This window comes from Haliotis rubra, unplaced genomic scaffold (genome assembly GCF_003918875.1).
Source record: "Haliotis rubra isolate DU_JTF1 unplaced genomic scaffold, ASM391887v1 Scf508, whole genome shotgun sequence".
NCBI lineage: Eukaryota > Metazoa > Mollusca > Gastropoda > Lepetellida > Haliotidae > Haliotis > Haliotis rubra.
In genome coordinates, this window is record NW_025767200.1 from 477,045 (window position 1) to 492,500 (window position 15,456).

Genomic DNA, 15,456 nt, shown 5'->3' on the forward strand with positions numbered 1-15,456 from the left:
CATCAATATGAAGGCGAGGGACACCAGAAATGGGCTTTACACATTGCATCCATGTGTGGATTCGAACCCGGGTCGGCGGCATGATGAATATATATAATACAAAAATAGATGACAGAATAGCATGAGTGATATATGAACGTTATTAAACTAATGATGTACATACGGAATTTAGATATGTTTTTGTGCAAAATTATGAATCAGTAAATATGAAAATGAATTACGTTCCTTGTGATCTTTTTTTTCAGCATGGATGAAATTCTTGAAGAACTCAACCTGTCATCACTGAAAAAGAACTTTCAGGACAACAAGGTATGGAAAAGATCATGTTCATTTTTCTTATTTCGTACGTCTATGGTTTATGATCTATTGCACCTATTCTACGTTTCTCTTAAGGTTGATCCTACAGACGTGCTGTCTTTGACTGAGGAGGACTTTAGAAGTCTTGGCGTGCAGACAATTGGGGAAAGAGCACGATTAAGACAGAGGTGCAAGAATTTAGTTTCCGGTAAGATTATCAGACCAATTAATCCGTAATTCATGAGTGCTGATTATGTCATGTTACGTTCAAATAATAATATATCGGCGTTTGACAATTTATTAACTTTTCCAGAGTCTATGTCAGAATCACCAGTTGTTCAACGTCTCCGGATGTTTCAGTCTCAACGTAGACAACGGGTATTGTGGCAATTTCTTCTTACTCATTCATCATATAAATCAAAGCAACTAAATATATTCTTATTAGCAAATTTGTATTGCAAACAATTGTACACACAGATAAAGAACCTGGTATTAGTATCGTGCTCATTTTTCTAAACAATGAATATTTGCTGTTGCTATTTGTTGCACATACTTCTGCTCATATTGATTTGGAAAAACGTTCGTGACGATAATGTCGCTATTATTTCAAGGTGAGTTGGAGAGGTCCAAACTCTGCTGCATCACGATCGACAACCAGACGACTACATATCGGTTGGAAACATAAATCTCGAAGCACGTACACCCTGGTTAGTGCAGGCAAGGGTGGCGGTTCTCAGACTTTTGATGCAGATAAAAATCTGACTTTAACAGACCTTGAAAATAAGGTCATAAGCATTTATTTTCCAAGTGGTGTAAACCAAAGCCAAAACCTTGAGATCTCTAACCTGACGTATCACTTGGCTCACTTTAACGGAAAAAAGCTTCCGAACAAGATCAATAACGAAGATTTTACCGTAGATTTGCTGTATACGCACAGAAAGTCCTACCCAATTAGGATATATCTGCACACATCACCGGTTGAAGAGCAGGTACGTGTGGCATCTTAAAGAAAAGTAATGATAAAGAATTTTGTGTTCAACTATGTCATCCTATACAACTTGACAACCCTCAATGTATTATTCAAGTGTACCTGTGCATACTGTAGAATTTACAAATAGTTCAGTCAGGCATTGAGCATTGAATATGTTTAAATGTAATTTTACACCACGTAATATTGGGTGACGCATATACGACATCATCAGAATGTCTCTATGTATACTGGACAAAAACAGTTAGGGATATATGTAAATTTTGAAATTATGAATAATGATGTATTTATTCATTGACACACTGATGAAATATCAATCATAAAAATACCAATATCCCTAACTTATTTTGTCCAATATATTATTACAGACTGTCGAGGAGGGCTGCCCAGGAGATGAGGAGCCTGATGCGGTTGCGATAGATAATACCTCAGTGGTAAACGTCTGAACACACATGATATATTCTGTAGCTCAAAAGGGGTCACAAGCTAAGAACAGAATGCATGTTTCATAAATCTGGTCAGAGTTGGTATTATTATATTTAGTATTGAATAATGAAAGCGTAATGCTGTTTAACATGAATATTTTCCACATGCTTCCCATTAAAAGAGAATGTAACATACATGAATTATGGCTTATCACGTTCTGTAACCTGAGCCTGAAAAGTCAGATAAGCGATTATTTAACATCACTTTGAACAGTTATATGACGGTGGCGGTCCGTTGTGGGAGGTAAGTCTGAGGTTGTGAGTGAGCGAGTTTACTTTTACGCCGCACTCAGCAATGTTCCAGCTATATGGCGGCGGTCTGGAAATAATCGAGCCTGAACCAGACAATCCAGTGATCAACAGCATGAGCATCGATCTGTACAATTGGGAACCGATGGCGTGTGTCAACCAAGTCAGCGAGCCTGACCAACCGATCCCGTTAGTCGCCTCTTACGACAAACATGGGTTACTGAAGAACGATATTCCAACCCGGACCTTTACGGAAATCTGAGGTTGTGACAAAACTGTGGGTATGGCTTGTATTCAGGGCAAATGAGGGATTTGACCATACGTTCATCTGATTCTGTGCTGGAAGCTGTAGCGCCTTAGGCGTGTTCCATAAGGCAAATAACGAATATTTCTTTGTGAACATGAATTCGAAAGGTGTTAGTTTTCTGCGTAGAGATAACTTCTAAAACATATGGGCAACGTATTTAATGAATATTAATTAGGAACACAAATGTGATCAACCCGTCGAAATTCTGTGCCTGTAAATTAAGTAATATAGTATGACCAGAAATTATTGAGAATTTTAGGAATATGTTTATTTGGATTACTAGTATAAACAACCTTGACCAGCTCTCAAGTGCTTGGTTTGATTCAAGGGAGACAACTCCGTTAATCCTTTTTCATTAGTTTGTGGAGAGTTATCCCCCTTTGTTTACTTGCTAGCAGACGACATTTTCAGTGATCCTCAGAATGGATGATTTAGAGAAGAGGAAGTTGATTTTAGAGTATTGTAACAAGGACATCAGATCAGTTAAAGTGATTTCAAGTAAAAAAGGCATCCCTTTGTCCACTATTTATCGTGTTTTGAAAGATATTGCAAATGGATATGGCATTGTGCACCAGGGAGGCGCAGGTAGGCTCAGAAAATTGACTGTCGTTGACAGGAGGCGGCTTGGTATTCTTGTTTCTAAAAACAAACAAAGGAGTTTAGAAACCTTAAGGCTGGATTTGATTGATAGAGGAACTGTGGTTGTCTGTGTGGAGACAATTAGAACTGAGCTGCATGCAATGGGTTGGCAGAAAAGTCGAGGAATTCCATCACCGATCATGAAACCTGAACAAAAGGAGCGAATGACGACCTGGTTCTTACATCATAAAAATTTAACTGGGTCAATGAGATTTTCTCAGATGAAAGTTCTGTGTGGCTGTTTCCTAATACACTGAAATTCTGGACCAAACAAACTGAAAAACCTTTGTATCATCGCCCAAAGTACAGTCCGAAATTTAACGTGTGGGGTGGCATATCTTTGTTAGGGGCAACGTCCCTCTGTGTATTTGAAGGGAATATGAACAGTGAACGGTACACAGATATTCTCGAGGGACATTTACTTCCATCTGCTCACGTGTCCTAAGGACATCTTTTGATTTTCCAGCAGAACAACGACCCAAAACATCGTTCAAAGCATTCACAGGCCTGGTTTCGGATCCAAAATATGACTTTATTAGATTGGCCAAGCTATAGCCTTGACCTAAATCCAATAGAAAATGTTTGGGGACTTATGAAGGAAAGTGTCAATAAGAAAAATCTGACAAATGTTGCTGAAATGAAAGAAGAGGTGGTCCGATAGTGGGACAGCATGGACCACGACTTTCTAACTTCTTTGATCAGTAGTATGCCCCGCCGCATTGAAGCCTGCATTGGTGCCCATGGTGACTTGACAAAATACTAACTGTTCACCTGTCTTTGAATCTGGATTTATGTTCTGCTAAATATTCACATTTAATACGTGAGTAATGAGTGAAAAAAATATATAAAAATTACAATCTTTAAGTTCTCAATACTTTCTGGTTGTACTGTATACCTTATAGAAATAAAGTCACGTGTGATAGATTGTTTTATGTGTTTTGGCACAGGTGATGGATATTGATGAGAGTACGTCAGATGACGGAGATGAGCTCCCTTCACTGGATAGTGGGACACCAACCATTGTCTTTAATGAAAGGCATGGCCCTGTAATGGTATAGTAGTGAAAGCTTGGCGCTTCGTCGTTTTCTAATGTTTTCATTGAGACGTGAACACATTTCTACACCGGAAAAATCGATTGGTAATGTTAAGTGTTCACTTTTGTTATTTAACACCGAAGTCAACAAAAAGAATAGTACATAAATGCAGGAAATAATACCCTGCGATTTCTGTAGATTTAAGTTGTGAATTAATGTTATGCCATAATTATATACAACATAATATAAATATCGTTGTGCATATTGAAGTGTTATAAATAGTGCGGAAAGCAACTGAGTATGTTTAACTGTATGTCATTTTACACTGCAACTGCATATTTAGCTCCGAGAGCACACAGAGCGTGGGCACAGTCAAGACGAGATTGCCATCACTGATGAAGATCTGGAGCAGCCAACTGAAAGAGAAGTGTAATGATGTTACACATACTTTTTTCTTAATTTTATACGGGTGTTGTTTAAATGAGTAATTATGAATGCGGTCAGATGCTATATCCAGTAGCCCATGCTGTTGTTTCTTTCTTGCTTCTTTGACGCTTTTCTACTCAGATGTAGGGGCGGTGGGGTAGCCTAATGATTAAAGAGTCGGCTCGCTACGCTGACGACCCGGGTTCGAATCCCCACATGGGCACAATGTGTGAAGCTCAATTATGGTGTCTCCCGCCGCGATATTGCTGGAATATTGCTCAAAGCGGCGTAAAACCAAACTCACTCCCTCACTCACTCAAATGTAATGTTTCCAGATCTGATGAGAGTGTCCACAACATACTTCTGAGACTCAACGGCTGCACGAATGTGGGTCGCTATAACCTGGTAAACGTCACACGGGATAACGTCCTCCCAGGAGCCTTGAGGGCGTTCAACAGAGCGTCATTTAATGCCACCAACCAGCTCTCGGTGAAATTCGCTGGAGAATTCGGTATTGATGAGGGAGGGCCAAGCAGGGAGTTCCTTCGTCTTCTCCTCACGGAGGTCTCGTCCATGCCAATATTCATTGGTACTGATGAGTGCAAACTCCTTGATCTAAACTACCCAGGTGATACACATATCACAGTATATCCAAGAATGTTAAAATATACAAAAATATTATATATAAGATAATTTCCATTTCATCTTTCGTATTTATGATTATCAGCAGAACTAAATTTATATACAACATCTAAGGACATCGTCCACCTTCATGGTAAGTTAGGATAAACAATAGAGCCTTTTGACTTACTACGCGCCCCCAAAATACAAACCTATTTTTGCCATTTATTTTCAGTTATCTTTTGAGATGGCGTATCAGGTATCGGTTCCATGCTTGGATTATATACTTATTCACAATACAATGGTGGAGGAATAGACATGTGTGCACCTAACAAAACAAACACTTCCTTGCTTAGATGTTTAATCTTAGCTGAATGTTGTGGAGCATGTATAGGCTTCCTCCAATATCCTGTCACCATCACATCCTGGCTTACAGGGGCGGTGGGTAGCCTAGTGGTTAAAGCACTGGCTCGTCACGCCGAAGACCCGGGTTCGAATCCCCACAAGGGTACAATGTGTGAAGCCCATTTCTGGTGTTCCCCGCAGTGATGTTGCTGGAATATTGCTAATAGCGACATAAAACCCAACTCAGTCAGTCCTGGCTTACATTTCTGTTTTGGCTAAGCGTAGACTGTAACACTCTTTTGATTTCTCAATATCCATATTCTTCACTGTCAGTTATCTGGGACCACAACTAACTAACTGCTCAAGCGCATGACCAAAAAATTTCACTTCCTTTCTGGAAGAATTTTGTCAACAAGGAAGAGTATTTTTTATCATGTTGAAAGCGGATTTAGATTTTCAAAATGTCCTTTTCAACAGCTATATATAATAATCTTAAAGGACCTAAACTTTGGCATTCATATTTCTCCTTTGAATGACCTATATTTTCTTTTCTCACAATTTATGCTGACAATGCTTGAATATCGATTCTGACATCCCGTATGTAGTGTCTGCTTTTGTCAACTATCTATACAAGTAAGGTGCTGGGTATTTGCAGTAGAGTTGTCATGTCAATTGTCATAGTAGCTTTATGCATGCGAGTGCAGTGTGTTCTGTGTCTGTATCTGTAACTTTATTAATAGACAATAGTTATCCGAAACACATACATCCGTAATACCACATCTTTGTATAAACGTTGCACAGGTGTTTGGATATTAAATTATGTAACTTATCAATGATTAGAACGAAACTAAATTGAATATCAGCATGGTTTATTTTAATATCACAAGTTTTACACTGAATGCAATTAATAGAATGATAAATGGACATTTTGTATTACTATCGGATTATTTTCACTCAAAATTCAGGAAGGCTTGCGTGTGTATACGTCAGCGAATGAGAGTATTGCAAAAGAGTGAGTGAGAATAAATTTCGTGTTTTCATCTCAATATGCATTATTTTATATTTTAGCCTTACAAAGCAAAACTTATCAGACTGTTGGAGTGATGATGGCATATTCCCTTGTTCACGGGGGGCCACAACCGTCCTTTCTCAGCCCACTCCTTTATGACGTCATCGTCGGAGGTATAGACGCTGCAGCACCTACTATTGACCACATTTACCATCCTGAGTACAAGGAACAAATAACTAAGGTAAAGTACTTTTTCCGTTCTCGGTCATGTGCTTGCAAAATAAACATACAATATCAGTATTTGTATAACCATAAATATGTCTGGTTACAAAGAACAATATCCAGGACATTTGTTATTGAACGTGCCTGTTTCGCAAACACACCGACAGTCCTATAGGATTCTAAGTTCTTTTCAGCTGTGCCAAGCAGAGGACACGTCAGCAGTGCCAGAAGCTGAGGAGTTGATCCTCCTTGCAGGATGTGGCGCAATGATGTACAGGGCAGATCGGAAGGACGAGATGATTACAGCACTCATTCATTTCCTGGTTCTGGGTCGTGTGTCACATTGCATTGACCAGTGAGTGTAATATACTTCAAATACATTTATTTTGCTATAATAGTATTATATAATCTCACAAGAACAGCAAAGATGTAATAATGGTGCGTGTTCACTTTCTGTGGGGTAACAAGTTGATCATGTGTTATACTTGTGGAAACATTTGGATGTCTTTATTAAAAGCTTGCCCTCTCAATCGACTCATTGTAGATTCTGTCATGGACTCGAAACCCTGGGGGTGCTCGAGGCAGTGAGGCAAAACAGGCACAGCATGAAAGAGCTGTTTGTTCATGAGGACCACAGCATAGATTCCTCGACTTTTGAACTCATCTATACACCAGTGTTTAGCGAGGAAGGTAGTAATACACACAGGCTTGAGAAATTGGTGCACTCAAACTGGAGAGACGTCCTGCTGGATATTGAAGGTATTTGCAAGTCTCTTTAGGCAACATAGTGGTTAATGAATAAGTTGTTTTTTATGGATATACAACTTCTTTATTCTGTACAGGCGACGTTTTGACATAGATTCTACTGTCGTAGTAAGGCAAGTGGTTCCATGAGAAGTATTTTTGGGTGATATATATATATATGTGTGTGTGTGTGTGTGTGTACGTACATACATACATACATACATACATACATACATACATACATACATACATACTATACATACATACATACATATGTATATATATATATATATATATACATATGACATGTTTGGACAATAGATGAGGGATGAGGCTGTATTATTATCCTCTACTAATTAGTATAAACAAGTCATTTTCGCCTCTCAGGGACATCTATTGTTTGGGGTATAGATAAGGGTGAGGCGAACATGAGTTCTGTCGAAACGTCGCCTATACAGAATAAAGAAGTTGTATATCCATAAAAATAGTCCTCATTCTTCATCTACTCAACTTCTAGAATGACAATCAAAGAAAATATTGTGGTCAGTCTTCTTATTGCATGTATACTTGATATTATATGGGTCTTAGCATGATAAACAACTGCGATTTCTTTTATCTGTAAGGAACTATCATGCTTTCGCCTAAGAATCAATGTGTTGATATAACGTCATAACTGAAACCAGACATTGATACGTTTGAATTCGCGAGTTATAGGTTTGTACAACTTCACTATTTCCAGAGGGTGTGGAAGATACGTCTCTGAAGGATGTTGCTGATATTTTCAACTGGTGCCGACAGAGTTCCGCCACTTGGTCTCCGACCGCAGCCAACCCTAACGTTTCACCAGTGTGACCCACTTTCAGCAGAGGCAAAAGAGAACTTTCCGTTCGCCAACACATGTTCAAACACATTATCTTTGCCGCTAATTGCGTGTTATGATATGTTCAAAAGGAACATGGTTGCAGCTGTAAAAGTCCACCTATTTACTACAGAGTAAAGATGTAGTTGTACGGTTCCATAGTTATTACACGACCTGTAGGGGGAATTAAGACCCTTTGATCATGTAATACATTGTACAAGCTGCATAAATATACGTGTATTAAAATACACTCTTATCTTGAAATAGAATAATCATTTACCTAACAACACAGGAAAAGCTAACCAGAATATACCATTATTATGTTAGCATCACATTAACCTTCTTATGACACTTATGTTTGGACTACGTAAATACTGTTTCTATGCATTGCATGGATACATGCAGGCATTGCTTTGTTTAGAATATCACTTGGATAATGAGACAAATGTGTCCTTATGAGCTCATTTAGCAACTTCAGTTATTATTCTCTTTTAGTTTGTCAACACCTGTGATTCAGAATCTATGGAAAGATGTACACATACATTACTTTTAACAATTGAGAAATAGTAGAACTTAATATCATTTTATACAGTTCCGTCATATGAGTAAGACATTCAGAAACGTAATTGGTGTAGAGAGTATTTTTACACACGACAGGCTCATTACGTTTTTATTTAAACAATGTATATTTCGAATGTGCATACTACGAAGGTAACAGTTTTGAAGATGACAAATGGCCTACATTTATAATCTCTTTTGAATTTTAGTTTACAGTGAATAGTATTTTACACAAGACAGTACTTGCGTGAGACATGATTTATAATTGAAAAGTTGATTACGGTTTTGTTTCAACCATTATTTTCAGTATGTTATTCGTATGGAATAATTATTAGTTCGGGTTTAAAGTCAAACCCTCTGTTTGTAATCCTAACAATAATTCGGCGCCTACATGAGAGTCATATAAAAGGGGGGCATTAATGAAAGTGACAAGATGCTTCAGATGAAGAGGTTTGAACTGTTTGAAAAATGTGACTCCATGTCTCCTAACATTCTTTAATAAAGTCATATTTGATGCACGTTTCCCTCCAGTTTTGACACGAGCCAAGCATATAGGTCAAGAGCTTCCTGGGTATCCTTTGGCTCTGTCTTCCCGTTGAGGATTAGGAGATTCTGACAGACGTCTTCGAACTCTTCTTCACATCCCGAAGGGCGAGGTATGGTGCACATTGACTGAATAGCGTGGATGTCTCGTGCGTCAACTTCAGTCTTGAAATCAACAGTGCCTGAAACATATACGAAGGGTTTAACGCAGTGTCACAACAAGTATAAACGACACACATTTCGCGAGTTTTGGGGTGGAACCCGGGTCAAAGCGTAACATGCCAACGAGTTATCTTATAACATCTTTCTACCGTAAGATATGGAAAGTTATGTTTATGCATTAACTGCAACACAACATGGACAATACTGTTGGTGACTCCAGTGAATCCTACCATATTCAGATGGAAGAAAAAAGAGAAGATCTGGCTTTCCACTGACATCTGCCCCCGTTCGCCTAACCCTGTGCTGGTTCCATTCATTGGCGATCTGGTCAAGCTCAGTCTGTATCAGCCGAGTGAAACAGAACCTCAAACACTCCCTGTTCAAAAAACAGATGTTGCACTTTTGACAGTTAATGTTTACTGATGAACTAAGTGTAAATGTAAAATCCTCGTGTACACTGTAAATTCGCTAAATAAGTCTGTATAACGGGTTTTACGGTCATATATTCATAAATGCAAATCGTGTGTTGAAATTCATTCCTATGGTAACAGTAACAGCTTCACATGCAGCTTTTATAATCAACAAAACAAACACACATGTTAGAGAACGATACGAAATCAGAAAAGAGTTGTGTGCTCGTTGGCGTTGCCTACCTTTCTTAGGTTTATTGAAACAAATGCAAAACACACTGCTTGGTTTGCCAATTAAATATGTATGAACCAATAGCAATTCTATTTTCATATTAACAAAACATTATGAAATTATCTATTTCAATGTTGAATACAGCAAAATATAATGAAAGAAATAGTTGTGATTGCTACTTACATGTGAAGGTTGTTGTCAGTTGATACAATGCCCTGAGATTCCATGTCCTTGAACAAGTTGATCCAGTAATCCGCACCATTTTGTCTCAAGGACAACCACCATCTTTCTATTCTCTGCAATAAACAATGCTTCTTTCAAAGTCAGTTACACATGCATTTATTTAGTGCTGAATGCTCCCAGTCATATCGATGTGTATAACACATGGAAAATAGACTTGACCTCTATAAGACATATTAAAACATTCCATGAAAATATCTTGTTTGAGTGGCATTGTTGGTGTGGTGAACAGCAGGGAGTGTTCAATAGATATACAACTTCTTTATTATTAATATGAGCGACGTTTCGGTGTAGCTACTTACACCGTTACCAAGCAAGAGATGTACAATACTGCAGGCAAGGCTATATATACATAGTCAAGTTTGAACAGTAAGTTGATTGATGTCTACACAATTAATGAGGTTTATGTACAGCGTTTACACAAAAAGGCAACTGTTACATGTACATTTTGTTACTATGTATATATAGCCTTTCTTGCAGTATTGTACATCTCATGCTTGATGACAGTGTTAGTAGCTACGCCGAAACGTAGCTCAATAGTACAGAAGGTGTATATCTATCTATCTTCCTCAGTTGTTCTATGAAAATAGGAGGTGTTTTCATCTTTAGATGTCACTGAAACAACGTGAACAGAAACTACCATGTGTGATGAAAAGAAAACCCTTTCCACATCCATACGAAATCACTACTAAAAGCAGAGTGGATAATTCCGACTATGTCATGAGCTGTTTTATAGTGATGATACTCGGTGTATTGTGAGCTAATGCTTCATACTTAGGAATAAGTATCAGGGTTTATATGTTTTTGAGTTCAGTAAAAACCTGATTTCTGTGAGAACTGCCATACAAGACACTGTTTTCTCCTGCCATATCATCCGTGTGTGACCACCTCATTGCTTTTTGTATATCTTCAATAAATACGTTCTCAGTCCCCCTGTCCATTCTTATGCAGCGGGGAACCCCTGAAAGGAAAACAAATACTGTTCAGTATACCGTTAATGCAATGTACGGCACCACAATGCATCATATTTAACATAGTTACCGTTGTCGAACATTTCCTACGTTATAACATATGTTATATTTGGGATTACACTTTCTCAGTAAAGTACAGATTCTAGTACTTTTGATGGAGTGAGTCCCATTCTGGATTCGAACCCACACCCTCAGAGTCACGCAACTTATAGCTAGCACACAAAGTCAGCCACCTAACCCGGTCAGCCACCGCTGAGTTACATTTGACCACTCTGTAAATAGCACTGTGTATTCATTTCCAACGCTGACTTGATGCAAAGTACAACTTTTGTGAATTGGAATTAGAGCGGCGTTAAAATCCAACATAATTGGGATCTCAAGTTGTTTGAGGTTCTGAATGTATCAGAAATACAACTGTAGTCTGAAACATTGGAAACAGAAGTCATGCATTAGGCCAAAACGATGATACTATACTCCTCCAGAGTCTCCATTACCTCCAATACTGTCCACGTAGTGCAGGAAATAGTGACCTACAACATATGGATCTTTGTTACTTCTGCCAACTTTGAGCCATAGTATTCGTCTTGAAAAGCTGAAAATGATATTAAAGTATATATATGCCTTCATTCAAATTTCCTTAACTATGTAAGAATGACAACATGGTGTCTGGTACTAATAATTATTATATAATATTTAGTATGAACTTACCCGCAAATAGCGCCGTGAATAGCAAAACCAAATGGTGTAATCTTGTCGTAGCCATCTATATGTACAAGATAATTGGGTCCCTTGTTACTGTACAGTCGTCTTGAAAAACGTTGGGTCCTTCGGGCAGATACTCTGTCTGGGTCGACAATCCTCAGTATCTCCATGACCATATGCCTAGTATGAATAGGAGTCGTATATTTCGGATAGAATTATGAGAAACTGATGTGAATAACTTCGACGAGACGAGCGAGCGATTTATCCACTAGGCTACCACCACCGAACCTCACAATAAACAATATTCCACTGACGATGTATTCTTTGACATTTTATGCCTGAACAATACCATTGTCGCTTGTTGCCCATTTACATTTTATAATTTGTAAAGACACGGATAGTGCACAGGATACTTCTACCTTGGTACTCTGAGACCATGAACATTTCTTAGGCGTTCAGTCATGCTTCTGTAACCGAGACAGGTACCACTACCTTGCAGCTCATTCTGAAAAGAACAGAATAACTAAGAATAAAGCGTGCATGCGTGTATGTGTACATATATCAAAGACAAATAAAGTTTGATAGCACATTAAGGATGAAAAAGGTCTTACCTGAATAGCCCTTATAACTCTTTCAGGATCTATACATCCCAAACGACGCCTCAGACCAAGTGTGCTGAGCGTTCGCTTCAGAGTTCGTATGCTGAAAGATTTACAGTTGCCTTTTTACTCATTTAACATGCTACGCGTAAGCAACAGTATGGGTTTATTACCATTCATTAAAGATGTGCTTTCTTTATGCTATAGTTACACGACACATGTTGTTAGTATAAAGAAGAAGGAACACACCTGATGTGTATGTCGTGATTGCAGCTGAGGAGACAGCAGATCTCCCGATTCGTATATCCAGCTGAGAAGTACGTGCTGACAGCACCATGTCCTGGAAACATTCATACATTAACAGCAAAAGCAGCACCATTTCTAAAAAATCAGTAATTAGGGTATTTTCTGAAGAATGAAATACGAAGGATTATACAAGAACAACATAAATGCGTATAACAGTTACTAGCTGGTGATAACTACTAATTTACTTACGACATCATCTCTAATAATAATACTAAAATCTTACCGTCACTGCTGTTACTATTTTGGTTCATATTATATGGTGGCTGAATGTTTACTAATATGATCTTACATTACAAATGGCGAGTCGGTTTCCGTTTGTGCATGCGCAGATCTAACAAGTGAACATATCGCAATATCGCCGTATCGCAATATCGCAATATCGCCGTATCGCAATATCGTATCGCCGTATCGCAATATCGCCGTATCGCAATATCGCAGAATCGCTATATCGCAATATCGCCGTATCGCCATGTCGTGTCGTGTTATCGCCATATTGTGTCGTGTTATCGCCATTTCGTGTCGTGTTATCGCCATATCGTGTCCTGTTATCGCCATTTCGTGTCGAGTTGTTGCCATTTCGTGTCGTGTTATCGCCATATCGTGTCTTGTTATCGCCATGTCGTGTCGTGATTTCGCTATTTCGTTTTTGGCTGTATCGCAATATCGCTGTATCGTGTCGCCATATCGCAATATCGTGTCGTACTATCGCATTGTCGCGATATCGCCTTGATTTCTTCAGGGCGATAAAGCGATGGCCCGAATGAGCCACCAATACAAAGAGAAGGACATAACAATATCGACATGATTAATCAGTGGGTACCCGGTGGGATAAGAGTACTGCTAACCTTGGAGACAGTTTGGGTTAAAGGGGGCAATATAATAATGCTTGTGTTCTGCGCATAATTTGTCCTTAGCGCCACTGAGCATCAATTCCTGCAGCACTCATGGAACCATTTGTTGAAAATCTGGATAGGTGCTGAATTGTGTTCATGAATTTTCTGATCCAGCCGCTATGCAATTCTGATGTTCTTGAGACATACCTTCTGTGTAACCCCGACAGTGGAATATTGACAGTATTCTTCTGTTTACCCTGGAAATCGACTTGTCAGTGCATGTATTTGTATTCTGTGAACAATCTCTCAGCAAAATATATTGTAATTGATATTGAAACATGGGACAGTGTTGCTAATTCATCGTAATGTTATAAAGATTGGCCATGGTATTTATTTTGTGATTGCAATCAGCTGTGGTTTCGGTCTCTTGTTTTGTGTTTTGGAAATTTGCGTTGGCAATTTGTGGCATATCCAAAAACGTGTTGAAACTCTAAATTGGGATATTCAAACAGATATTTGTGAGCGGTTGCATGATTTCGTTAACGGTCATTTGATTGCGGACGATAAATATTCTGTAAACATTTTGTAATTATATGTTTGAAGAAGTAACGTTCTCACTGGCATTGCCTCTGATGATAGGATGTGCACAGATGAACAATTAGATAAATTCAAACGACTTGATTGTATGTTGAGTTTTATGTGGTGAAATAAGTGTTGACGTGAGATGAAATTATTTTTATAAGTAATTAAAATAAATAGATAATTACACATGTATAAAGCGCCTGTACCGCACAAGACCCTGATTTTCCAAGCTGCTTGAACAGAGAACTCACTTGCTGCCAAACATGCTCACCCATCCAAGGGCTCTCTATGTCGAAGGTTGCCTAACGTCAACTGATTTTTGACCTGGACTGTATGCACAAAATCACACACCACCGCTCCATTACATTCGGGATTACATAGAGACGTGCATATTTGTCTGTCTGTGCGCGTGCGCGTGCTTCATTGTGTGTACGTGTGTGTGTGTGTTTAGGGCAGTTTCAATATATAGGCCCAAATACTTGTTCTGCTTCTGAGCTCATCATAAACCTCGGAGTAGAGAGCAAACAGGTCCATGTGTACCCTAAATAGCGAGTGGCAGTGTGTAACGTACCATTTGTAACGTGTGTGGTGTGATGGCCTCATGGCTCTTTGCATAATCTCACTGTACCGAGCGAAAGGCGGAGTAACAACAAGTACCACCTTCAAGATGTTTTAGTATAACGAGGACTGGTATCGAACCAAGGTCCTTCCGCCCTCATGACATATGTCCTATCCACGATAACACGGATGCAGTCTTTACACCACTAGATGGAATGAACCTTGATGTTGTTATCACCGGTTTAACAGCTTTATGTTCGCAAAGTATTCAACGTCGACAGCAGCTTTAGGTTTGAGCCTCCAAAGGCAGTCACGCTGTGATATACGTAAAATTCTAAAAGCATACAGCATTATGAAGACACAAGGAGGACTAAGGGTTTCATAAACGTGGTGAACGGTGTCCACTGTCACTTTAGCTTGTCTTCTATGTTAACCTGACAGCTAAATACAGCGCTATATCCACGCTGATGAACTGCAAGAAGTTCTGTTGACAACTGGGTGTCATAGTACACTGTTAAGTACAGACAGATGGTTG

At 38.8% G+C, this 15,456-nt stretch overlaps 2 protein-coding genes across 2 annotated transcripts; one reads left to right on the forward strand and one right to left on the reverse strand.

The window, feature by feature from the left end:
* The first annotated feature begins 246 nt into the window (after positions 1–246).
* Positions 247–6,776, forward strand: LOC124292121. The gene is made up of 11 exons (XM_046729173.1): positions 247–309; positions 394–505; positions 611–675; positions 909–1,286; positions 1,654–1,719; positions 3,913–4,017; positions 4,343–4,428; positions 4,761–4,910; positions 5,032–5,053; positions 5,282–5,305; positions 6,460–6,776. The coding sequence occupies exons 1-9, from the start codon at positions 247–249 to the stop codon at positions 5,042–5,044; spliced, it is 1,038 nt and encodes a 345-aa protein (XP_046585129.1). The 3' UTR covers positions 5,045–5,053; positions 5,282–5,305; positions 6,460–6,776.
* Positions 6,777–8,165: 1,389 nt separating this feature from the next.
* Positions 8,166–12,724, reverse strand: LOC124292120. The gene is made up of 8 exons (XM_046729172.1): positions 12,655–12,724; positions 12,463–12,548; positions 12,050–12,223; positions 11,836–11,933; positions 11,192–11,331; positions 10,314–10,426; positions 9,719–9,864; positions 8,166–9,508 (listed from the first exon to the last, which is right to left on the reverse strand). The coding sequence occupies exons 2-8, from the start codon at positions 12,504–12,506 to the stop codon at positions 9,288–9,290; spliced, it is 936 nt and encodes a 311-aa protein (XP_046585128.1). The 5' UTR covers positions 12,507–12,548; positions 12,655–12,724; the 3' UTR covers positions 8,166–9,287.
* Between the last annotated feature and the right edge of the window lie 2,732 nt (positions 12,725–15,456).